The sequence below is a fragment of the Marmota monax genome, unplaced genomic scaffold (genome assembly GCF_021218885.2).
Source record: "Marmota monax isolate L192 unplaced genomic scaffold, Marmota_monax_Labrador192_F-V1.1 WCK01_AAM20220418_F8-fsc00087, whole genome shotgun sequence".
Lineage (NCBI taxonomy): Eukaryota > Metazoa > Chordata > Mammalia > Rodentia > Sciuridae > Marmota > Marmota monax.
This window is the reverse complement of record NW_026693476.1, coordinates 2450584-2476679: the sequence shown is the minus strand read 5'-3', so window position 1 is coordinate 2476679 and position 26096 is coordinate 2450584. Positions and strand designations below refer to the sequence as shown.

Below are 26096 nucleotides of genomic sequence, written 5' to 3'. Positions count from 1 at the left end.
GAGTATTCTTGAAATGGATATTGGGACCGCAATGCCTTCCTCTCTCTTTGCTTCCTGGCCACCATCAAGTAAGCAACTTTATTCTACCATGTGCAATTAGTCATGATGTACTGCCTCTCCACAGGCTCCAAAGCAACGATGGACTAAAATCTCTGAAATTGTGAGCCAAAATAAATCTTCCCTCTTTTAAGTTGATTCTCTCAGGTATTTAGTCACAGTGGCAAAAACTTGACTAACAGTTTTTTTTTTTTTTTTTCTGTAACAGGTTTATTGGGATCAAGCTGAGAATGCACTGGTACAGAGTTATTCTGAAAGTTCCATGGGTATTTGCCTGTCAGAAATTAAATTTTCTACAGGTTTTATCTTTCTACCAGTTACCAGTGTGGCTCTTGGAAAATTATATTAACCTGAGGAGCCCGTGTATGAGCCAGTGACTCACACTTTGTATTGGATCTCTGGGTCTTTATCTGAAAAGTGAGAAGATTAGAAAAGATAATTTTGAGATTTTTCTAGCTCTAAAATTTGAGAATTTGATAATTCCTCAGTAGTAAGAGTCAGATTTTCTTTTTCTTTTTTTAAAGTTGAGAGCAGTTAGTTTGTCCAATTATACCTATTTTCCTACATTTATCTGCCTCAAGCTCAGTGTCACCAGCATTTTTCCAGAAAACATGCTAGGCTAGTATAAACCCAGTCAAATATCCTTCAAAAACTAGGCCTGACACTAGCCCCTTCTCACAGGACCCTGTCATTACCCCACCCCACTCACTCCACCAACATTGAGAGAAGGCCTGTTATGTGCGAGGTACTAGTCTTGAGAATCTGTTTCATGGCTTTTAAATCCATCTTCTCTTTCTTTGACAGATCAGGCAGACAACAGCATAGGAAATGTATATTTAATAATCTTTCTCTTGAATGGTCAGCGCTCTAAAATGAGGTTTTTCTATAACAAAATATAACACAGAGTTCAAAGGGCCAGGGAGGCAATGGTCCACCTACGAAAAGTGTGGGGAGGGGGCTGGAAACAAAACATTCTTTTTCATCAAGATTTTGTTCCTCAAAGCCTCAAAAGGTCATTTCCCTGCTTTCTTTTAGAAGTCTCTGTGTGGGCTAGCATATAGCTCAGTGGTAGAACACTTACCTAGCACACTCCAGGCCCCATCAGGACCTTAAAGGAAGAAAAAAGATGAAAAAAAAAAAAAAAAAAAAACTTCCAAAGTCTCTATGTGTTCAAGAAAGGTACATATTTGTTGCCTTAATTTGTGTTTTGGCTAGGCAGAGTCCTGAGACCTAAAATCCAGAGTGAAAGAACTTGAGATGGAATTTAGGTTTCTTACAGAGCTTAGTTCATAGGGTAGAATAAAGGGAAAGGAATTTAGAAGCTCAATGAGCTAAAGATAATCCCATTAGGAATTTCCCTCATGCCTTGTCATCTCTGTTCACTGAAAGATGTTATTCTGGTTGCCCAACACAGAGATCTGGCTCTCTGAGCTGAAGCAGTAGCCAAAGGGGCAGTAGCCAAAGGGACAGAAGCCAATGCTTGTTTTTAAGAAGCAAATAGGTTTGTTTGCTCTCCTCTCTCCTAGTTTTCTTTCTACTCTAAATCAGGGTTTCATGACTTTGGCACAATTGACATTTGGGACAGAGAATCCCTGTTGTGGGGAAATGTCCTGTACATTGTAGGATATCAGGCAGCATCCCTGGGATCCATTCACTAGGTGACAGTGGCACCTTGCACTGCCTTACTCAAGTGGTGACAACCACAGTTGACTCCAGACATTGCCAAATGTCCCTGAGAGAAAAGAGGGAGTAAAATCACTCCAATTGAGTCCCAGTGCTTTGGATGCTGTTGAAAGCTGAGGTATAGAAAGAAAGTAGAACCCTCAAACCTTGTAATGACATAATGTCACACAATAAGGTGAGAGATCCTTCCCTGGGCCATTCACAGGTCAATGCCAATCTGAGAAATAAAATGCCATTTGTTCAAAAAAGAAGGTGCTAAGATTATTTAGAAAACCAGTGTCACCCAACTTCTTTGTTTACACCAAAATTATAATTTTCCACATCTTTGGCATTTGTCAAGTGGGAGAAGCAGCCAAGGCACTTTTGAAAGCATTGTAATGAGAAGTGAATCATTTGACCCTTCACGAAAATGCAGTCACCTCTGAGTTGTGAAGCTGATTTGCAATTTCTTAGAGCATATACCACAGCTCAGTGTGCAGAATATAAGATATGAATATATGGTGGTTGAAACTTTCCAGGAACTTCTTCAAAGCAACATTTCAGCACATATAACTAAGGATTCAGTGAGATGCAATTATCCCATCCTCTCACTCCCCAGGAGTTAACGGAGAAGGGGAGGTCCCTGAGTCATGGGAATATACTTGTCTCCACATGCATTCTATTGAGCAGTCTTAACATGCTTCTCCAGTCTGGATGAATGATTTCCCCAACTTTTAACATGTGTCTTGTTCATACTGGAGTCTTCTGTGGGTTGCTTTTGTCTTCTTTTTATTTCTTGTTCTTGTTTGTTCACTCCAGACTTCTAGCCATGAATTCATTTCCCCCTAGAAATATAAAACTAGGTCATATCTTATAAAAAAATAGTTCTGTAGATTCCTGGGATTCTGAAAATAACAGCAATAAGATACCATTACAGCCTCTCAGCAAACATTTATTGAGAACTGAAAGTCTCCCTGCCACTGGGTGAATGTATCTCTTGTTTAGAAATGGGCTTATTTTTCTGTGTTTTAATGTGGTTCTGTCATGGCCATATGATCTCATGAGTTGCTGAGGGAAGGTGGATGGTTTAAAATCTCGTCTTAAAGGGGATTCATTTTAGTGACAGTCTCAGAGAAGAGCCAGGTCCTCAGAGCAAACAGAAACTGAGAGCTGAAGTGTGGGTAGGTTCCATGGTGGAGGATCCTGGGAAAATAGCTTCTGCCTCATTCCCAGTCTGAGAGTGTGTATAACTACACGAATTGAACAGTTATACCATGTGTCTTAAATAACGATCTATCCACTTTTAAAAATCTATTTGATTCAAGGTTATTCCTCTATAGTTCTTGGGAGAAAGAGCTGTGTCGCCATAGCTTGCTGGGTAACAGTATATAGCCCTTACACTGTGTGTGAACATGATCTTTTACATACTTTCAACTAAAAAGGCTGCAAATTATTGCTCAAAGGGAATACAAGGTAAAGACGAATAAGCTGTACTTTATAGGTCATATTATCTAGTTGTAGGTTATTAGAAATTCATTTACAGTGTTGTAGGGGTTGAAGGAAAGAAGATTGGAATCCTTCTTCTAGTAGTGAGAACCCCCGGGGATAGCTTCCTCGGGGGAATCTCCCTCTGCTTGACAACCATGTAGGATTGGGAACTGACAGGTTTTCTTATAAAGAATCTACTTTGTGCACTGTACTGTAGTAAGAGTTTGGAGAACAAGATGAAAAGAAGCAGAATAACAGATCTTTGTCTGTCTTAAGGTCTTAACCATCTAGGCAAGGAATACATGTGCTGTAAAAAGAGTGAGATATAAATTATACATACATGCCAAGGGCCCTCAGGAAAGGGGGTTTAAACTAGAAAGCACTTTCCTGAAATGGATAAAGGAATTCATGGATATGGATTCCTGCAGAGTAGATTTCCAGAAAAGGGCAGAATGAGAGAGCAAGACCAGAGAAGAGTTGAGAGGAGGAAGTCCAGGGAGAGAAACTGAGAGGGTCATGAGTGTAAGCTGAGGACTTGAACTTTGATACAGCAGTGCCCAGAGAGTCATTCTGGGCTCCAGAGCAAAGAAACTTTGTGATTCAAATAATGTTCAAATACTTTTGTTCTGCTTCCTTGCTTCCTACAGAGAGAAGACAGAACAAGTACAAAGTTTCAGAACTAGTCTGGGTGTGAGATGATGAAGGCTGGATTAGGGACCATCTGAGAGATAACACAGGGGGAAATGGCCTAGTGGGTGGCGACACTTGGACATGCAGGACAGAGGGGAGACAAAGAGCTCTAGTACTGAGTCTGGAGGCTTGGTAGGGAAGTCACTCAGGAAGGGGGAGTATTAACTAAACCCTCATGAGTTTGGTTTTATACAAATTTCATATGCAGTAGAACATTCAGAAGGAAATGTCCTAACAATAATCAGAGCCAGAGATCTGAATTGAGAATGAGAAATCTTGGCAGAAGGGCTTGCTGGTGAATCATCTGCCAACCGTCCTCAGGGCCTGAGGTGGAGGGGTGGTAAAGAGGTCACTAAGGTAGGTGCATGTCATCATGCTTTGTAAATGACAATAACATCCAGAGGAATTAATCAGGGCTGAACATCTCTTCTTCCTCAATAAGATATTTTTGTCTTCACGGATGACTCCATAAATGAAACGGTGCTTGAATTTACACAAATATTTGAATTGTGCAGAGTTGGTTTTTCTACAAGTCTGTCAATGATATCTCTGCTCTCTTGAAACCCAGCAAATGATTGCCTTTCACAGAAGTAGTAGAAAGAAATAGCATCATGGGCTGGCACCATTGAATGTTGCTCTCTGTGGCTGATGCTGCAGGCTGCTTGACCCTTGTTAGGAACACAGGCACACACACGACCAAACTCCCACACCACTGGGGGTTTATCTCACCTGTTGTACCAATAACTTTGCATGCTTTTGTGTGGCCAAGGCATATTATTTTAGCATCAGGTAAGGGGAGAGTGGCAGGAGTACCCAGATGACGGCAAAGAAAGAGGAGACACAAGAGGAAGCCTTTGAGTTCAGCAGCTGTAGGTGGCTCCGCCTTTTGATCTCAGAGTCTGGAAAGGGAGAGAAAAAAGTTCAGGGTCATCTAAGAGAAGTTGAATGTGTTCTTCGCATGATTGTTAGCAAAGAAAAGTACCTGTAGACCTGTTCCTAGCACAAGCAATCTTGTACCTCTTCCCCCACCTTCTTGCAACTGGCTTAGAAGCAGAGTGTTCCCTTTCTTCAAAAGAAGTCCCATTCCAGACTCACTCCAGGGAACACTCAGCCAAATGAAAAACTATACCAATAAAGAAACCGTTATTGGTTTCCACATAAAGAATAGGCTAACTGAACAGCCACAGCCAGTCTTTGGTTTTGGACACATTCTTTGCCCAGGCGTTGACCTTTACAGGTCCTGTGTCATCGGCTTTCATCACACCTCTATGAAGGGACAAGGAATTATTGTTTTCATTTTGAAGGAGAAAAAGGTGGAAGTGAAGAAATAAAATCACTCTTCTTTTGCTCTCCAGTCTCGTTTAGTTCGTTTCAGTTCTGTCGCTTACTAGCTGTGTGCTTTAGACAAGTTACTCAACATACATTTGCTCCAATTTCTTCCTCTATAAAATAGGGTTAAAATAATAGTAACCGACTTTACAGGGTTCTGTTGAGGACTAACGAGTGGTTAAGTACATATTAAGTACTTAGAATAGTGCCTGCACATAGTAACCACTCCATAAGTATTAGCTACAGACACAACAATAATAGTAGCCCCACTGAAACCTAATAATCTTTCCTTCCATGTTCATCAAGTATGAATTTATTTTCTTAGCTTAATTCTGTCCTGAGTTCCACATCTGGATTTACAGTTGCTACTAAATATGTCAGTTAAAATATAATTGTTCAGTAAATATTTTTGAGCGCCTACTGTTGGGAATCCAAACAGTCCAATAAATTACACCCTCTTGCCAGCCTTGCTCAAAAGCAATTACAGAGAAGGACAAAAAGATTAAGGCAACTGAAAGACCAAAATATCGCCTTTATTGCCCAAATTCTGAAAATAAAAAAGGGTGTTTTGTAGGCAAAATCAGACCAGGGCCAGCTTCCTTCTGCTAGGGTAGATTCTACCCCTGAAAAACCAATGGCTTGGAGGAACAGAACAGAATATATACTTCCTGAGAGTTAGCCACAGAGAAAGGAGAAAAGAAGGCGCTAAGCTACAAATGTCCAGTGTCTCCTTCTGTACTCATCACTCAAATAAACTGTTTCCCCCTTCTCTGGGAAGGAATGAAAGAGGGAGGAAGAAAGAGGCTAAAAAGATTACATACGTTAAATATCATCTCTTACATACATAGGATCTCTTTTGATAGAAGGAAATACAGGGAGTAGGGATGTAGTTTCTCCCCAAACCCATCACATGCTGGGTGATGTGCCAAACATGGAACATCTCTTCCTGTATACACCATGGACATTCTTCTTCTTCTTTTTTTTTTTTTTTTTTTTTGCTGGTAACCTTACCAACCTCCTAAACAGCCTGGGTACAAATATCAAATCCATTTTGATTTATTTCTCTTGACCTTCACATTTGCATCACTAAGCCCGGTAGAAGGCTTTCTTCAAGTATCTTGATTCTCCTTTCTTTTCTTTCCCAGTTATTATATATATAACTGCTCCAGTTAATATGCTCATAATTTCCTCCCTTGGACCATTGCCATAGGCTCCTAACTTCAAGACTTATTATTTTACCCACACTATTTTTCTTCTCCTTCCGGAACCCAACTTGAACTTTGCCTTATTTACTGACCCACTCCAGTAATAATTAACAATTCTTTCCTGCAGGTACCATATCTACACTGTGATAAACTTTTCTTATTATATTTGTGCTATTAATCTCAGTGTCTCATGGTGCTTAAAAAAATGCTGTGAACATAACACCTGGCACATAATATATACTTCTTGGATGAATGACTTAAATTACCAGTATAGTTAGAGAATAAGAGATTTACATCCTATGACCCCCCTCAGTGGCTTCAAAGCATGTATGGAGTTCCTACATTGTGAATAACAAGAAGGAATTCTGTTTATTTTTTTAATCTTGAGCTATCAAAAGTTGTATTTCTTGCCAGGCATGGTAGTGCAGGAGGCTGAGGCAGGAGGATTGCAAGTTTGAGGCCAGCCTCAGCAACTTAAAGAGGCCCTAAGCAACTTAGTGAGTCCCTGTTTCAAAATAAGAAATAAAAGGGCTAGGGGCATAGTTCAGTGGAAAAGTGTCCCTGGGTTCAACCTCTAGTACAAAAAAAAAAAGTACAAATACAAGTTTTGTTTCTTCAAGTATCTTTTGATTCTTCTTTCTTTCCCATTTCTATTGCTCCAGTTAATCATTGCCATAGGCTTCTGACTTGAAGGCTATTTTTCTACCCAAACCATTTTGGAAGTTCCGATGTATCTGATAAGCATATAAGGAAAAGAGGAACTGTTCACTGAATACAAGGTATTCTCAATGTCTAGGTTGTGTGTAGTCATTGCCTTTTCTGCCAAAAGGCGTTAATTATACACTGTGGAGTTGTTTTGTTTTTTTTAAGATTTGAACTGAATTTTGTAAATAGCCAGTGTTCATTTCCCCTTCTTTTCTGGCCAGGCCTTCCATCAGATCCTGCACACTGGTCTAGAGATGGTCAGCTTGCCCACATCAACCCGGTCAGTCCTTTTGGGGAATGTAGAATGGCACTGATAGACTGAGGTTCGGTCTGTTTACTCACCTGGTTGACCGAGACTTTTTAATTTTAGAGCTTTTGGTAACCACATTTTCCCACATGGAAACTAAAAGAAGGTGGAGCAAAGAGAGAATCACATAGAAAAGAGAGACGAGGAATCCCAATACAATTCAGTTCCTGGTTTCAGCTGTTTCTGAAGCAAACTGCCCTTTTTAACTTGGGTTCCATGAGACAACCCAGGACTCTGAATGAATCCTTCTTTTTAGCTTAGACTTATTTATTTGAGTCATTCTCTGTTAAAGGTAGCTAAGAGATCTAACCAGATCATCCCCAGTTTTTTTCAAAATAGCTCTCTCCCTCCCATATATTTTCATTAGATAATTTTAAAATGTAGTTAAAAAAATCACATTTACCATATTAACTATTTTCAAATGTATAGTTCAGTTCTTTTGAGTATATGCACATTGTTGTAAAACAGATCTATCTAGCTTTTTAATCTTGCAGATCTGAAACTCTATATCATTAGACATCAGCTTGTTCCCCACCTCCTCCATCCCACCTGTGGTGGTTTTTGTGAGTTTAGCTAGTTTAGAAGACTCATATAAATAGAATCATATAATATTTGCCTTTTTTTTTTTTGGTAGCTAAACTTCTTTATCTTAGCATAATTTCCTGAAAGCTCATCCATGTTATACCATGTGATAGGATTTCTTTTTTTTTTTTTATATTGGGGATTGAACCAAATGCCTCATTCTACCACTGAGCTACAGTCCCAGCCCTTTTCATTTTTGTTTTAATACAGGATCTCATTAAGTTGCCCAGCTTGGCCTTTTGTGATCCTCCCAAGTTGCTGGGATGACAGGTGTGTGCCACCATGCCCAGCTGATTTTCTTTTTTTCAAGGCTGCATACTATTCCATTGTATGTATACACCAGAATTTTTCTTTAATCCAGAAAAATTAAAGAAATTAATTTAATTTTTAATTAAAATTAAATGTCATTGATGGACATTTTGTGTTGCTTCTACCTCTTGATTATTGTGAATGATGCTATTATGAACACGTGTAAGCAAATATCTCTATGAGAGACTTTGAATTCTTTGGGATGTATACCCAGAAGTTGGATTACTATATCATAGATTCCATATGGTTTTTTATAATGGTTGCACAATTTTACAATCTTGCCAACAGTGCATGAGAGTTTCAATTTCTCAATATCCTCACCAACCCTTGTCATTTTCTGGGACTCTTATGTGTATGATAGTAGCTACCCTAATGGGTATGAGGTGATCTTATTGTGGCTTTAGTTTGCATTTCTCTGATGATTAGTGATTTTAAATATCTTCTTCATGTGCTTTGGGGGCATTTGAGTATCAAATTTTGAAAAAAAGTCTATTCAAATCCCTTGCTCATTTTAAAATCTGGCTATTTGATTTTTTGTTGTTGAGTAGTAGGAGTTCTTTACATATTTTGGATATTAACACCTTATTAGATATATGATTTGCAAATATTTTCACCCATCCCATAGATTTCTTTTTCATATATATAATTTTAAATAAAAATATAAGCTGTTATGAATGTGATTTAGTCAGTTAAATTCAGCAAACATTTACAGAGCACTTAAAATGAGCAAGATATTTTCTGCCTAGTTCCAGGCTTGATATAGATAGCAATTCTCCTGACAAACTCCTTCCTCTACAGTTTGAATTCAATTTAGCTCCAGGAGGGATTTCTGAAACATCATAATTTAGTCTGTGCATTTTCTTGACACTAGCTCAACCCTAGGTTTTGTGTGCATTAAAGTACTGCAGGAAGTACTGAGGATGTGGGTCTAGGGTCCTGGGAGCCCAGCTCAGTCCAGGGATTTCAGATTAATTCTGGACTAATATTAGTGAAATCATGAGTCAGTCCCATGGGGGCTGAATAAAATGGAGTCAGAGTCTAGACCTTAAGTCTTTAGATTCTCAAAGGCAGATTGGAACCAAACCAGTTTGGGGGAACTTAGAGTGTAGTTATCAACTAGATATATCAAAGATGTCAAATAATCATCACTTCCCCACAACCATATCAAAGTAGTTCTACTAAGTTAGACAGAGCCTCAGAATTCTAAACACTGGTCTCCAGAAAACCAGTCCATGAGAATGCATACAAGATGAAACCCAATTGTCATCTTTAACTATAGGCTACAAATATCGTGCTGTGCTAGGCTTTCTATAACATAAGGCAGTCCAACCTGGAATCTCGTGACCAAGGTCTCAGTGAGAAAGACTCTAGAGATTTTTCGGACCCTATCATATAACATCTGTTAAATAAATGGAATTTTAATGTAGACATTATTTTCCCCACAATAAACTCATACATAAAGCATGAAGAGGGCTGGGGATGGCGCTCAGTGTAGCACACTTGTCTAGATTGTGTGAGGCCCTACGTTTGAGCCCCAGCATCACAGAGGGAAGAAGCATGGAATCAACCCACCTGTCACTTTGATATCCCCTGTGGCTTTGGCAATGTTGTTTTCAATCATACAGGAGTATGTGTTGTTGATGTTGACGTTGTAGAGCACCGAAACAACCTTCATGGTCACATTCTCCGAGTTCAGCTCAAAGCTAGTGTTGGAGACTTCTGAGAAGTTGGCTCCCTGATTAACTTGGGATGTCCAGACCACTGTGGGCTGGGGAAACCATCGGGGAGCCTCACAACGCAAGTTCTCTGAACTGGCATTATATTCCACGTTCATCTCTGGCATGCTGAAGGCTGCAGAGTCAGAGGTTAAAAAGGACAAATGTCAAAGTCAGACAGATAAGACAGACTTGAATTGCTAGGTCTCCAAAAGCACAAAAAGTTATCACTATCATTGAAGTGACTCAGTACTTCCCCAGGGCAATGTCTGTTCATGGCCCATTTTACTGTAGATGTAAATGATGGTTTGCTCATAGTGATGCTATACATGATATCCATTTGGCTAATATCACAAACCCCCAGGACCTAAGTTTTCAATATATTATTGTTACATCAGATGATGTCCTCTAGTAAGATGAGCTCCAATGATTACAGAAAAGCTTATTTCTTAGGACAATTGGACATTTTTTCAGGAATCTTTGGAATCCAGCCTTCTGGATTTTATATATTGTTCTTCCTAGAGGATAAAGTTAGGTCAGTGGGGGGGGGGTGGAAAGAGAGAAAGAAAAGAAACAAACAGTATTCACCTGTCACCCACAGACGTTCCATTCATGACCTTTGTCATCATGAGGACTTGGAGTCTGCTTGGGTTAGAGATTGTATAGCCCTGGTATCCGGGAATAGAAATGGGCATTTTTTTTTTCTAAAATACTTTTCCTCACTTAAGAAGTCATTGCATTTTGAAATTAAGACTAGTTCCTTTTTATGTAGGCAGAAAGACACTTGTAGAAAAAAAGTGTTAGGTCCTGGACTTTTTAATTAGGCCCAAATAGCAAGACACAATTTACTATTTTATTTAGCATTTTCTTTTGACCAGGAATGGACTAGTGCTGAGTAAGCATGAAAAGAAAAGTCTTTATTTTGTCCTCACTGAGCTTGTTATCTAGCAGGGGAAACAAGACTCATGTTCTTGGAGCAGGTAGGGAACAGGTCCTGGGGGATGACATGGGATTTGAAGTGTACACAACAGTGAGCCACCATTTACTGAGAGTGTACTTTCTGCTAGTGCTTTATCTCAGCTCTTATTTAATTTGATTGTCAGAAGAATCCTGTGGCTATCTACTATTACCCATATGTGAAAATAAACTTTTAATTTTGAAATAATTTTAGATTTACACAAGAGGAGCAAAGATAGTCCAAAGAGAGATCCTGTATATTCCTCTCCCAGTTTCCTCCATGTTTATTTAATCATCTTAAGTAAACATTGCACATTTGTCAAAAGTGAGAAGCCATCACCGATACATTGGTATTAACTAAAACTAGACTTTAGTCTATCTATCTAAGCCCCTTGTATATAAATTCAGAAAACATTTATTAAATTGGGTAGGCAAAGAAGGGTGATTTCATTGGGAAAGTACTATTGAGTATATAGGAAAATTTGTTTTGCTTATTTCCCTTGAACTTCTGCAAAAGTTCCACTATCTCTAGAAGGACTCATTTCAGATGTGGGCTTGGGCATAATCAGCATAGTAACATTCCCAACAAGATTGTAGACTTGTCTTATTAGGAATAGTGAAGGTCACTATAAAGAGACGGTATTTATTCTGGTAAAACATCTTAGGAAATACATCTGGAAATTCAGAAATGGAAAAAGCCAAGAACAAAAGATTTCAAGTCCTAATATGATAGTGGGCTACTTTTGGAGCTGATGTGGATCTTGACAAGATGGCTACTAAGAGAGCTCAGAGGGATTTGTCTGATATTGGTCATTCGTGAGGACAACATGGTATTTCATCAGCAATTCATGCTCTTCAGCTCAAATACTTTTTGGTACTTTCTTTCCCTCTCTACCAAAGTCACTCACCTCCAGTTTTATACTCCAGGTTAGCATTCCCTTTGCCTTTGGAAGTGGTGATGTGACACTTATAGGTGCCAGCATCTGTGAGTTGCACTTTTTTCAGCCTCAAGGAAGCATTGCCAACGATCACTTGATCAGCAAACACTGCTGTCCGGCCTCTGAACATTTTATCCTGGTCTGAAGGATTATCTTTGCCTTCTTTGAACTCATGGACCAAACCCACGACACCTTCCTTCTGCCACTGTATCACAATACCATTCAATTTGATATCAGGTTCAAAAGTGCAGCTCAGGATTCCATCTTCTCCAATGTTCCCAGCTGAGGTGAAGGTAGTGACTGTGATGGAGTGTTTCCCTGCAATCCAGGAGGCAAGGATCAATACCAAGGGAAGCCTGGGAACTTCTACAGCCAAACCCTTTATTACTAAAAGCCAAGCAGAGATTTCTGTGATAAATGAAAAATATAGGACGGGAAAGGCATTTTTTTTAAAAAAAGGGAGATGAGAACATAAAGAACAGGAAGACAATAATTTTAATATCTACACCAGATCTGCCATACCCAATAGCTTTTGTAATACCAATCAACCCATTGAGAGGCGGTAAGAGGAAATTGGATTTGGGGTTTGAAGATTCTCATTCAAGTCTCACTACCATTTGAACATCAAGTCTGGCTTTGATACTTAATAAGTCATGTAGGCCCTCTGATTCTCAGAAAAATGGAGGTAATTATATCTTTCTCACCTACCCTAAGGAGTTCTTATGAGGATCAAATAAAATGGATGTGAACTTGATTTGCAAACCATAACTGTACATATAAGATATTATTATTTTTAGTCAACCAGAAGTGGCACAAAGTGAAATCTCATATTAGCTAAATGTGTCTAGTAAGACTACATTCTGAAGTGCTGGTACTTATATCCATTTGAATGGTGAAGAAACTAAAGCATAGAGAAGATACCCAACTAGGTTGAGATTATAGTGTTAGCTATGGATGGCATAATGAGTCAACTTAAGTCAGTTGATTTTTGGTAAAGATAGAAGCTACCTGCTCCTCTAGGAATACACCAGCAGTAGAAATACTAATTATAGTGCCAGCTAAGTGTCATTGCCTCTTCACCAGTTGCCCAGCCTATAACCTACCCAGTCGGGGAAAGAGCAATCAGCCCTCCTTTGTGGACTGGAGGCTGTTGAGTAAGGGCACCTACAGATGTGATTTAATTTAACTGAATCTTCTTAGAGGCTCCTTCTGTGGTTTGGATGTGAAGCTTGGACTTGGAATTGTCTGACTCTAGGCCTTTGTAAAATAGACGGCAATAATGGGTGTGAGAACTGGAAAAGCTAAACTAGATAGACTTGCATAAGAAGAACAGAGCTACTGATAGAAGAAAAATTATAGTTAGTAAAAGGGAGAAGAAAAATTATAGCTAGCAAAATGTGCATAGGCAAGGCTGGAAGAATGTTCTGGAGGCTTGAGCATGGGAGAAAGAGATTTTGGGAACAGCTGCCATGCGTGACCATTCATGTGACAGATTTGGGAAAGAATCATGAAAGCAAACAATATGAAGACTTTGCTGAGTAGTATGAATGCAACACACATCCGTCTCTTGCCTTAGCATTTGCTTGAACACTGCTTTTAAAAGCTTCAGTTTGCTTTTTAATTATTCCTATTTAACAGACTGATAAGGCATCCCAGGTTGCCATGGGTCATACTATCCCTATGCACCTTCACACCCTGCACATCTGGCACCTACAACTCAAAGTTCCTTCTTCTCCCTTATCACTGGTTATCCATATTCTGCTTATAGTCAGACCTGTTCAGATGGCAGTCCTTTCGTAATACCTTCTTTTAGTCCGTGAAGATAAAATTTGTAACTACTTCTCATTACTCTTTCTTAACACTCATGTTTATCTTTATCATGACAGCTGTCTTCTTTACCATGTCTCTGGCCTATCTCTTGTATTAATTTATAAGTTTTCTTAAGGGCAAAAGCTATCTCAGTCTTATCTATAGGTCCTATAGTGCCTGGTGCTATGTTTCTATAGAGAAAAACAATATTTGCTGAGGGTATGAATACATGAATAAATGAATGGGAATAAGTTGAAATCAAAGCACTATTTGAGAAAATGTATCCACTGCAAGAGTAAAGAACATTTGGCAGAATTATCACATTTAAATTCTGGGGAAATGTGAATCAGTGTAAAAGAAGGCAATAAAAATACATAGAAATTCTCAAAATCATGGAGCACGTGTAACTATGTTAGAGCAGGAGTAAATTTGATTATAGTTTATAAAGTGCCATTAAAGTGGAATTGAAAAATTACTTTTCAAAAAAAATACATGATTAGCACAGTTTATGAAGAAAATGAAATGATAATGACATATCTTAGTTTGGTAATTGTGTTGCTGAATTAATTTTAATGTGTTGGCCTTGAGCCCACAGGTAGGGAATCCATTGAAATATCTCCTAGAGAAATTAATGATTAAAAGTAGGCAGCTGTGGAGTGCCCCCAGGGACCTGCTGCAAGTTCTATCATTTAAGGTTGCATTAATGATGTGGCAGATGGAATGAGTGTAATGTCGATTAAATCTCTCCCCCATATCAAATAAAGAGTTGGAATAAAAGCCAGTAAGAACTTTAAAAAACCTCGAGGACCTAGCCACTGCTTTGGATTCAGAAAGCAATCAATAAAAACTTTCTTGTTAAACAAATAAATGATGGTTAAAAATGAAAAAAAATGAAATTCAATGTGCAAGCAACATGTGTACATTCTTACAAAAAAGAAGTCTGTATTCAGACTTGAAAACAAAAATTAGCTCAAGGAGCTTTATGCAGTTTGGCCTGATAAGTTTCTGCAGGCCCATGGGCCACCAGAGGCTTTTATGTGATTTGGTTCGCCAAAGGACAAAAGGGTACTATGGAGATGAGCTATAGGTTGCTAAGTATTGATATAAAATTCCGTTAAATGAGCATAGATTTAAAGTGTGTCATTTCCCTCTAAAATTGCATCAAACCTCTTTAAGAAGTGGAAGGCAGCTAACTGTTAAAAATGAATTATCCCGCTCATGAAGGGTAATTATTCTGCTCTAGTCTGTGTGAAGAAAGGGTGGGAGCCATTAAAGTGGAGCAAGCTGAAATCTGAGCATTTTGGTTTTCACAGGAGTTCAGTACTATTCAATTGATCCTTCACTGGTAACAGGAATATCTTGGAAAGCAGGAGTACAGGTAACCCAGAATTCCTGTAAAGAAGCAATGATTCTGGGGTACCCTGCAACACAGGATAAAACCTGGGAAATAAACTGTCCTTTAACAAGGCTCAGTAAGACAAACAATGTTCCAATAACATAGAGAATACGCAAGAAGCCCCCAGCAGATGGTCACTCCGCCTCTGCTGAAACTCAGGCATCCAGATGGGCACCACAGTACATGGCTTACAGGTGGAAACACAAGGTTCAAGCCTGCACCAGTGCTTCCAGGTGTAGCACCCACTCCTGCCAAAGAAGAGTTGAGACTGGAAATAGCAGTTGCTCATGTTAGAAGAAACTAGAAAGGATACTGGACCAGACCCAACAAAGGAAAAATGTTGGTATTATGGTTTAGATAGGCGGTATTCCCCCCAAAGCTCATGTGTGAGACAATGCAAGAAAGTTTAGAGATGAAATCATTGAGTTATAAAAGGTTTAACCTAATAAGTGCATCAATCCCTTGATATGGATTTTTAACTGGGTGGTAACTGAAGGCAGGTAGGGTGTGGCTGGAGGAAGTGGGTCATTGGGAGCATGTTTTGGGGCTTATATTTTGTCCTTGTTGAGTCTCCTTCCCTCCACTCCCTCTCTTCTTTTCTTTCTCTCTCTGCTTCTTGGTGGTCATGTACTAACCTGCTTTCCTTCACCACACTCTTCCAACATGGTGCCTGCCTCCTCTTGAGTTCTGAGGAAGGGAGCTGGCTATGTACCTCTGAAACTATGAGCCCCTAAATAAACTTTTCCTCCTCTAATTGTTCTTGTCAGGTCTTTTGGTCACAGCAGCAAAAAAAGCTGACTCAAAGCTGACTCAAATCTTAGGGAAGCAGTCGAGTGTGGTATCTGAGAGCATGACATGGGCATCAGGCTGTCTGGGTTCAAGTCCCAGATCTGCCACTTATTAGATATATGACCTTGGACAAGTTTTCTAACCTCTTTCTTCCATAATTTTTTCATCTGTAAATTAAGGATGCTCTCTGAGGACTAAATGATACAGAAATGCAAGTAAAGTACTTAATATAGAACCTCAATTTGCCATGTTAAACCTTATATATTGCTATCAATAGCCATTAACTATAATCACTTGAAAATATAACAGATCAGAGCCCCAGAAAGTTAAGAAAGGAAAGTTTTAGCAAATTCTTTATTTGCTGTGACTCATTTTAAGCCATTGGGGGTAAGAATGATTATTATACCTGTTTTATGAATAAGGATAAGGCTTTGTGAGGTTAAATGATTTGACTAATTTCCTGTATCTAGCAGTAGGTAGTAGAGCCAAGGTCAAACCAGTCTTGCGTGGCACTAAGACTGTGTTCTTTCTACCACATATTATTGAAAACAAGAGCAAGATGAAATATGTAGAGGGCCAACCCATCAAAATATATTCCTATTTCACTGATTCATAATGGGGTTGTGGGGGAGGAACTCTAGATAGAGCAACCAGGAGGGAGGGGAAGGGAGAAGGCATGGGGGTAGGAAAGACTGCGGAATGAGATGGACTTCATTACCTTAAGTACATGTATGAAGACACGAATGTACTACTTTGTGTACAACCAGAGATATGAAAATTTGTGCTCTGTAGGTGTAATATAAATTATGATTCATTCTGCTGCCATATATAACAAATTACAATAAAATGAAAAAGAAAAAAAAAGATATTTCTATTTCACTTAAAAATAAAATCAATAGGGCTGGGAATGTAGCTCAGTGGTAGAATAATAGCCTAGCCTACACGAGTTCTGGGTTCAGTCCCCAAAACTACAATCAATCAATCAAAAAATAATAATTAAAAAACATAAAGTAAATGTAAGGAAGGCCAAATAGTTTCCAAATAATTTGTGTTATGCACACACTGGCTTAGGAGAAAGTGCACTGTAGCTTCCTGCCTTAACCTCCCCAGCTTCAAAGGAGGCCTGCCCTGGTGTGATGAGGAAATTGTACAGTTCCTAGAAGTTGTTATATAAATGTATTAATAATAGCAAACTTTTATGAATAGCATTAATGGTGTCAATATAAATGACAATGGCAACCATTTATCATACACATGTCAGGTTCTTTATAGGCACTCTCATTTAGTTCTCCCAATAACCTTATCTACTTTACCAGTAAGGAAACTGGTTCTAGAAAGTTACATCCAAAAGGACTCATAGTTGTCAGACCAGAGATTGGTACATCACTGACTCTCAAACTTTTCCACTCCACAAAGCTGCTCAAAGTCACCAGTGAGTGAGTGATAGCACAGGGACTAGGCTAAATGTGGCCAGGAGCCTTTCCACTATTATCTCCTTCCTTCTCCAGGGGTGATCCACAATGACTGTCCTATAATCAGGGAGCTCCTCAACCTCCCTTCCAAACAATTGACCTTGAATGCATTTTACGTTTATGGGGTGGGGCCCATCCTCAGTGTGGAGATTATCATTGGTATGCAGTAGCAGGTAAAAGTGTGAGTTCTGGAAGCAAACGACCCAAACCTGAAACACAGCCTACTTTCTAGCTGCATATGACTTTACACAGGTTTATTATCTGGACATATTAATAACATCTACCTCCTATTTTTGTGCATACAAAATAATAGTAAATCAAATAATACATGTAAGTTACTCAGTACACAAAGGAAGATGCACAAAGGAAGGGTTCAAAGGATATTATCATTATCATCGACTTAATGTTATTTGCTTAATTTCAATGTGTTTTATATTAAACCAATTAACATTTTATTGAATTCATTTAAAGTGTGAAAGTATGATGATCACTGGTAAAGGTTATGGCCCTTTTAATACAGGCAACTGAAAAAAAATCCAACTAAGTAGTATTAAACTAATAATGGCTCATATTATCCAAAATAATCAGCTTTCACCTTGTGAAATTGGTGGTAGTAGAATTTTAATATTGTTGGCAATGCACTACCAGATACCCTATAATTTCTATATATTCATTACTCTACCACATCCATCCATCCATCCATCCATCCATCCATTCAAAAAAACCCTTAAGGATTCAACTCTGCATTCAAGCAACTGAGCTCAGTATTTGAGGTTGTTATCAGTACTTGAGCATGATATATCTATGCAGCAGGAAAAGGTATAAGTAGCATAGGTATTGACTGATTCAAGAAAGCCATTACACTGTGAAAATTCTTGCTAGGGTAGTCATAGCTACCAACAACAAAGATAAACAATTCTATGAGGGTTCTGATGCCAAACTAGTTAGCCCTAACTCGAGAAGGTTTAGTCACCAAGGTAAGGAATAAAGGACAAACATTAGAGTTTTAATTCAAGTTGATGAATAAGATCAGGGATAGGGTGAATTATATTTGGGAAGAGTAAAACTTTAGCAAGGGAGGTGCCAAAATGTATCTTAGCATTAATATGTTTAAAAGTTACTCTCAAATATTTGCTTTATGAGTCAACATTTTATTTCCTTGTAAAGAACATATATCTTTATGTGTATATACATGTTCATACAAATTTGTTTATATGTAATATAGGTATCATACATACATATAAAACTCCACACATTATAACTGTGCACCCTAAAGAATTACGACTTTATCCCACGTAACTACTATCAACACCAAGAAACAGAATTTTGCTACCCTATTAGCAGTTCCCTCATGGCCCCCCATGCCCTACTCATTCACTCTTCCCCAGAGGTAATGACCATTATGCTACCTTTTAAAAGCAGAGATTCGTTTGCTTGTTTTTGAATTTTACATGCATGGAATCATGCAGAGTTAGTCTTTTTGTGCTCTCTGTCACTCAACATTATGTTTCTTATATGAGAATGTACTCAGTCTCTCTAGTCACCAGGAAACAGAAATGAAGACGGCAAGATTCCACAATACACAGTGTTGGGGAGGACATGAGCTCAGGATGTCTCATAAGCTTCTGGCTAAAAGTAAATTGGTAAATCACTTTGGAAAACTGAATGGCAGTATCTACTAAGAGCTATTTACTGGCTTTTTGAACATGCCTTTTTATGAAGTGCTTATTTCAATATATTAGAAAAAATTAAGACAGCCAAAATAAAGTAAGGAGAATATTAATAAAGATAAAAAGTCAGGATTAGTAAATCAGGAAAACAAATTTAAAAAATTATGAATAAACACAAAACTAGTTCTTTACCACTATAAGCTAATTAAACCTGTAATCTCAACAACTTAGTTTAAGGAGGAGCTGGGAAAGAGACCAAGATTAGGAATTAGGAATAGATAAAAAGATAAAATAACATAAATTAAAGAAAAATGAATTGCTAAGGAATACAGACAGTCTGACTTAGAATGATTCAACTTTTGATTTTTAGACTTTATTCAAATAAACATTCAGTAGAAATTGTACTCCAAATTTTGAGTTTTTCCTCTTTTCCTGGGCTAGTGATAAATAGTATGCTATTCCGTCATGATTCTGGGCACCAGCAATGAGAACAGCTTCCAGTTGGCCACATGAGGGCCACAGCTGGTAGTCTACAGTGTGCTATGTTGCTAAGCTATACCGTTTAATAGGTTAGGTGTACTAAATCCTTTTTCCAACTTATAATACTTTCTCACTAGATAGACAGAAAGAGAAATTGAATCTTGTACCATAAAATTAATTCTAAATGGTCCCTAGTTATAAATGTAAAAGGCAAAACAGCAAATCTTTCACTATTTAACCCAGAAGAAAATTTTCATGACCCTGGGATAAGCAAAAAATATCTTAAACAGATGACCAAAAACTCTTAAGTTTGATAAAGGAAAAGACTGATAAATCAAATTGGGTTAAAATTTATAACTTGTTGAAAGATTATTCAGAGAGTGAGAGAGCAAGTCAGATTAGAAAAGATTTGGTAATATATGTAGTCGATTTGCAATCAGAATATGTAAAGAATGTCTACAAATCAACAAAGGGTGATATTCAATTGAAGTGAAAAAAAGACAAAATAAATTTTTTTGATGATAAAGAAATTGGAGAAGGGTCCTAATATCTTTTCTGGGAAAACACGCATACAGCAAGTTTTCTTAGTTTAGGCCTTTTCACCACTATTTAGAGGCCACACATCTCTGAAGGAGAGTAACAGAGGGGAAATGCACTGGAACTATACAAACTAGTTGTGAAGGGACAGCTTTGGTCATAAAGTTACAATAAATGTGTTGGCTAAGGTCAAGTGGTTTATGGGAAATAAAGCAAACAAGTTGCCTCAGAGAAGACAGCTGCTGGCCTAATCCCCTCAGCATTTCAGTGAGATGGCCTACACAGAGGAGGAAAGAGGAATCTTCCTGCAATGGACACCCTTTAACTCCTTTTGGGAACTAACCATCCGTGCCACTGCGACATCTACTTCCTACATGGTATAGTACTTGTGACCAGTTTTCTTTTTATCTAAGACTCCTGTATACAAAGACTTGGTATTCTATACCACTGCAGCCAAAGCTGCATTGCAAGGAAATCATCTACCCAGGTCCACCATTGATAGACTGGCTCAGATGCAGCACTTTTCCCATGATCCCAGAATGACATCTTCAGCACTGACTGATAGGAGGACTACTGATAAACTTATTGTTTGATTTCTCTCATCTAAACACTGACTGGGCATTATTTCTCCTTTCTAACAATGAGGAAACTAAGGCACAAGGAGTTAATTAAGTAAGGTGAAGAGAACCACAATAAGAGAAGAACAAGTGCTCTGCTCCCAAGTTTCAGTGTCTAAGCCCTGTGTTCTTTCCACACTATCACACTGAGCAATTAGTTTAATAGTGAGCGTGAATGGACCATAGTAATGCAAGAAATCACGTACCTGAAATACCAAAGCCAATGATGAGTGCAATTGCTCCAGCCAGAATAATGATGATGCTAATAATGCTGTGGAAAGAAAGAGAAGCAGGAAATTACTTCTTCATTCCATTTGACAAGCTGCTTCGTGATCTGATACACATCTGTCATGTGCAAGATGTGCTACGTAAGGTATCCCAAGGTTTTAGTCCTCGCAAGCCCCTTCCCAGAGATAGATACCTTAGAAAGGAATCTTAGCAATTCCATCCCCATCCCCCTGACTCCATGGGATAAATTAAAGAAGTTCTATTTGTATTTGTCAGGGTCATCTTACTTTCCTATTTCAGACTTCTAAGACTGTTGGGGTACGACTGACAGTAACCTCCCTATGATGTCTAGTGCCACCTGGTAGGAGTTGGTCTCATACTGGTTGCATATAGTCAATTTGCCATCAGAATATGTAAATAATTTAAAAAATAAGCCATTAATCTTCCTTAATCTCACTGTCCACTTCTTCCTGTCTGTTGTGTGTCTTGTTTCTTTCTGCAGACTTTAAACTCTACTAAGGACAATGGTCATGTCTTCTCCACTTTGTACCCACTCACATCTAGTTCACTGCACCCTTTAGGTCCTCAGTGGTATTTGCCCTCTCTTGTTAAAAAAAAGTAATACATATTTACAACAGAAAGCTTAGAACGCTTTATATAATCAAAAGCTTATAAATAATCAAAAATAGGACAATGAAATCACCCAAAATTCCAACATCCAGACACAACCAACCCATGTTAACTTTTTGATATATACCTAAAAGTTTTTAATTTACAGGTTAGCAAATGACACTTGGGAAATAAAATAGACCAGTGAGGAAGTACTGCTTACATCCACAGTGTGCTAGAATCACATGGTAGATGTGTCGTTCCAGGCACCATTTTTAGCTTCTATCATTCATCCATTCAATAACCTTACGAGGTAAACAAATTCATCATCTCCATTTTATAGATGAGGAAGTGACATGGGGAGATTAAGCATCTTCCCTAAAGCCACACACTTAGCAACGGGCAGAGCTCAGATTAGAGTGTCTCCCCAATCTGCACTCAGCTGCTTCCTACACAGTTCCCGAAAGGTGGGGCTCACAGATGAGGGGTGCCCCTCCTTTCTGCCTAAGGGAACCCATGTTCCAGGAGGGTCTAGCTTTAGCTGGTGAGAGTGACTCAGGCAGAGCAGAAGGTCAAAGTGGGTGTGTTGGCAGAGCCATTTCTGAGAAGTCGGCCCATTGCTGCCTGCCCTGATGTGTGCTTCCTCAAGCGTCTGTCCCCAGTCACACTGCTGGCGATTCGCATACTCCCCACACCCACACTGGGCTTACTCAACAGGCAGGACAAAAGGAAGACACAGGGTGGCAAAGAATGATGCCATAGAGAAAGGAAGCACGGGGCATTTTACTTTCTTCCCTGAATAAGCTCATTGTACCCAGCTCCCCTTGGCTCCAGAGTGGGCCCACCAGGAAGAAACAAGAGACTTACAAGAAACAACTTGAGTAAACAGTTTCCCTGGAGGCCAAGCCCTCATGAGGTGCACCCATACGGGCAGCAAGTAGAGCTCTTACTAATAGGACAGCTGCTAAACTGCTTCCAAAAGGAGACCACATGGGACCGCTTCCCCTCCCTCTGCCTCAGTGCAGCCTCAGTCTCACACGGCTCCAGGTGTGAGAACAGCTGGACAAACTCATAGCAAGAGGCAATACGTATGGTTCTCCCTGACACCTGAGCCGACAGCAGCTTTGCATTTGTGACACAGGGTTTTCACTTATTTTGGTGAATTACTTCATCTCCCTGAGACTGTTTCATCTGTAAAATGAAGATGGAAGAAATTCCTGCTTTACGTCCTATAAAAGTGTTATGGTTTACACGGATCCCCTCCAAATTCATATGTTGAAGTCCTAACCTCTAGAGCCACAGAATATGACTACAGTTTTATATATATATATATATATATATATATATATATAAAACCACTTTTATATATATAAATAAAAGTGGTCATTGCAGATACAATTAAGATGAAGTAAACCAGGAGTAGAGTAGGCCCCTAATACAATATGACTGGTGTCCTTATAAAATGGGAAAATTTAGCTGGGCATCATGGTGCGGGCCTATAGTCCCAGCTACTGAGGAGTCTGAAGCAGGAGGATCCCTTTTTCTCAGGGGTTCAAGGCCAACCTGGGCCACATAGTCAGACCCCATCTCAAAAATAAATAAACTTTAAAATTAAAAAGGAGAAATTCGAACACAGATACATATGCACCAAGGAAGAAAAACATGTGAAGTTGAAAGCAGAGATGTATAAGCCAAGGAACACCAAAGATTACCAGCAAACCACCAGAAGCCAGAGACGGACCAGATTGTTTTTTATTGATCCCAGAGGGAGCTAACCCTGCAGACATGTTAATTTTGGACATCCAGCCACCAGAGCTGAGAGACAATACATTCCTTCTGTGTAAGCCACACAGTTTGTGGTGCTTCTTTATAACTTCCCTAACAAACTAACACTAAAAGGGTTGCTTTGAGAGCAGATGAAACATTGAATAATATATAATCCATAAGGAGCTCTTCATGTATTACTTTATACTATAAATATTTTTACCTGTAGCTACTTCAATTAAGTTTAGTATTAAAATTCTGTTTTATTCATTATTAAAATTTGAAGGAAGGGGCTAGACAGTGGACACTGGACAGATCCTATCTAGATGCTCACCAAGAAGAGGAGGACAATGGAGCTCAAGAGTCTCAGTCCAAGCAGCTGTCCCACCCCCCATCGCCCTCAGGCCCACGTGTCCCTGCTGTCAACCCAGAACCCTGCCATCAGTCAGTCAGCTTTCTATCCGAGCAAGAATAACCTTGAGGTTCGTTCTGAACTTGTATTCCCTTGGGAAACAGTTTAACCTCCAGAGACTTGGAAAGAGCAGCAGGAACTATCAGAGCAGCCAAATGAAATAATTCCTGTCTGTTGCTTATTAATTTTTTAAAAATATGAATAAAATATTTCACATGAGGTGTTCTGACGTTGGTGTTTGGTCCTTACCTTCCCAGAATAGTTTCCTTATACAGGATATTTTTAAGGCAGAACTCTGTCTTCTAACCACTGCCCTGGAATCCACAGTGCACTTTGGTCAGATAGTTAGAGAAGGGCACAAATAAAAACCAATGGTTTCTTGGGAGGACTTGCTCATTTGGTAAACATTTATTAAGTACTTACAGTGTGAAAGACAGGGTGCTGGGCAATGTGGAGGAACTATAGAGATGGAGTAAACAAAGTCCCTGCCTTCAAGGAACTTCTGATTAAGTCGAGGTCACACACACACGCACACACACACCTTTTTAATGATAAGAGGAAAATGTAAGCAGGGCTTCAGTTTAGAGAGGATCAAATTGCCACAGGATTTAGAGCGAGGTAGGAACTACTCAAACCTGGGGGAAACAGGGAGAATCAAATGTATTTCCCTGAAAAAAAATGCATTTTGAACAAACAAAAGGTGAAGAGAAAGAGTTTATTCAGAAATACATTCTGCTAATGCATGCTACTCTACACTCTCTGTCAGAGGCAGAAACACAAAGAAAAGGTGGTGTTTCTACCTCAGCAGCAGGGTCAGGACCTAACAGGCACACTTTGGTGCCCTGGGCTGGAAAGTTCTTTCAGAGGCTGCAGAATTCAGAGCCTCCCAGGTGAAGGGCCATCTTTGCAGCCTGGAATTCTGCCCAACACATCCATGCTACCCAAATGTGGCCTTGTTCAGCGCCTTTACATGTTTTTGTTTCACCTGGTGCTGCCTCTGCAGCACTTTGAAAGCCATTGGTCATTTGTTAAATGCACATCATATACATTCTTGGAAGCTCCCAGTCTGGAAAATCACATAATTAAGGTGTGAGGATTTATGGATAAAAGAATAGGGTTAAGGATGACCACTCAACACCTATGTGACTTTATAATTGGCCTACCAACACAAACAGTAATTGGTGTCTTGGAAATCAAGGCAGGCAGCTCAGTAGGACCAGAAGCTGCTTCAGAGAATATTAAAAATGCACAAAAAATAGTAAGATGGACACTCAGACTTTGGCTGCTGGGAGCCAGTGGGGTTGCTGTGAAGATGGGCATAGGTAAGTGCAACCTGGGACATGCAAGGCTGGGATGTGGTTCTCTGAGGAGGGAGCCCCAAGTGCAGACATTCATTTAAAATTAAAGGGAAAAAAAAATCAAACTGGAAGCCATGCTGAGCCTTTCCCACTGAAGTTGTTACTCATCTCTGCTATTTTAGCTCTCCTTGCCTTGGAAAAAAACCACATGTGAACCAGCACAATTTCCCTGTTACACTGTCATTGTTCCCCTATCTTGCAATTACAAATGAGCTAATTGGTGCTTTATGAACACATATTACAGCAGACATCAAGGAATAAACTTAGAATCCTATCTCTGTAAGGATTGAATTTCAGAGGTCCAGACAAAAGCCAACTCTTCCTGGGTATGTGCTGCATACCAATGCTCTGTGTATGGTGTCTTGTTTAATCTTTTCAAAAAACCTAGTAGGTAAGTACTACTACCATTACCTTTATTATTTATTTATTTCTGTTGTTCCTTCTTTATTGGTGCATTTTAAATAAACATAATACTGGAATATGTTATTACCTGTTTGTGTATGCATACAATATAACAATATAATTTGGGTTTTATGTGCGAGAAAACTGAGGCTTATGATAAGTAATAGATGAAGCTCTCACAGCTATGGTTGAGTTAGATTTCAAGCCCAGAGAGTCTGGCATAAGAGCTTGCACTTTAGCTATGTGCCATAAGTCTAGAAAAAGTCCCAGGTGGCAAGCAGCCACATGTTTGGAAGGCTCCCTTTATCCCCACCCCTGCATATCTCCTTTACCTGCATTCCTGAAAACAAGGGCTTTGGGGATCTGCTACATAACATATAGAGCCCTCAATCTGGAAAACACAAAATGTTTTTTGTTTTATTCAAATATTAACAGTTTCTATGCTCTCGAGTTTCTGTTTCCTTCTCAAGTACTGACAGATACTATGTCCTTTATAGGTCATTGGTTTAACTCTACTTGTACAATTGATAAGTGTTTAAAACTCTGAAAACCAGATTAAGTTAGCAAACATAATTAATCTGAATAAATCCACTTTTAAATTACTATATC

General features: G+C 39.0%; 1 protein-coding gene across 1 annotated transcript in view; it reads right to left on the bottom strand.

The window, feature by feature from the left end:
- Positions 1-873: 873 nt before the first annotated feature.
- Vtcn1 (V-set domain containing T cell activation inhibitor 1) overlaps positions 874-26096 on the bottom strand; it is a 62729-nt gene continuing 37506 nt past the window's right edge. The window contains exons 2-6 of the mRNA XM_046458264.2: positions 20921-20985; positions 11915-12262; positions 9907-10185; positions 4627-4796; positions 874-2564 (exon numbers count right to left, since the gene is read on the bottom strand). Of these exons, the coding sequence (XP_046314220.1) occupies positions 4672-4796; positions 9907-10185; positions 11915-12262; positions 20921-20985 (817 nt within the window). The 3' untranslated portion in view covers positions 874-2564; positions 4627-4671. The remainder of the gene's footprint in view (positions 2565-4626; positions 4797-9906; positions 10186-11914; positions 12263-20920; positions 20986-26096) is intronic.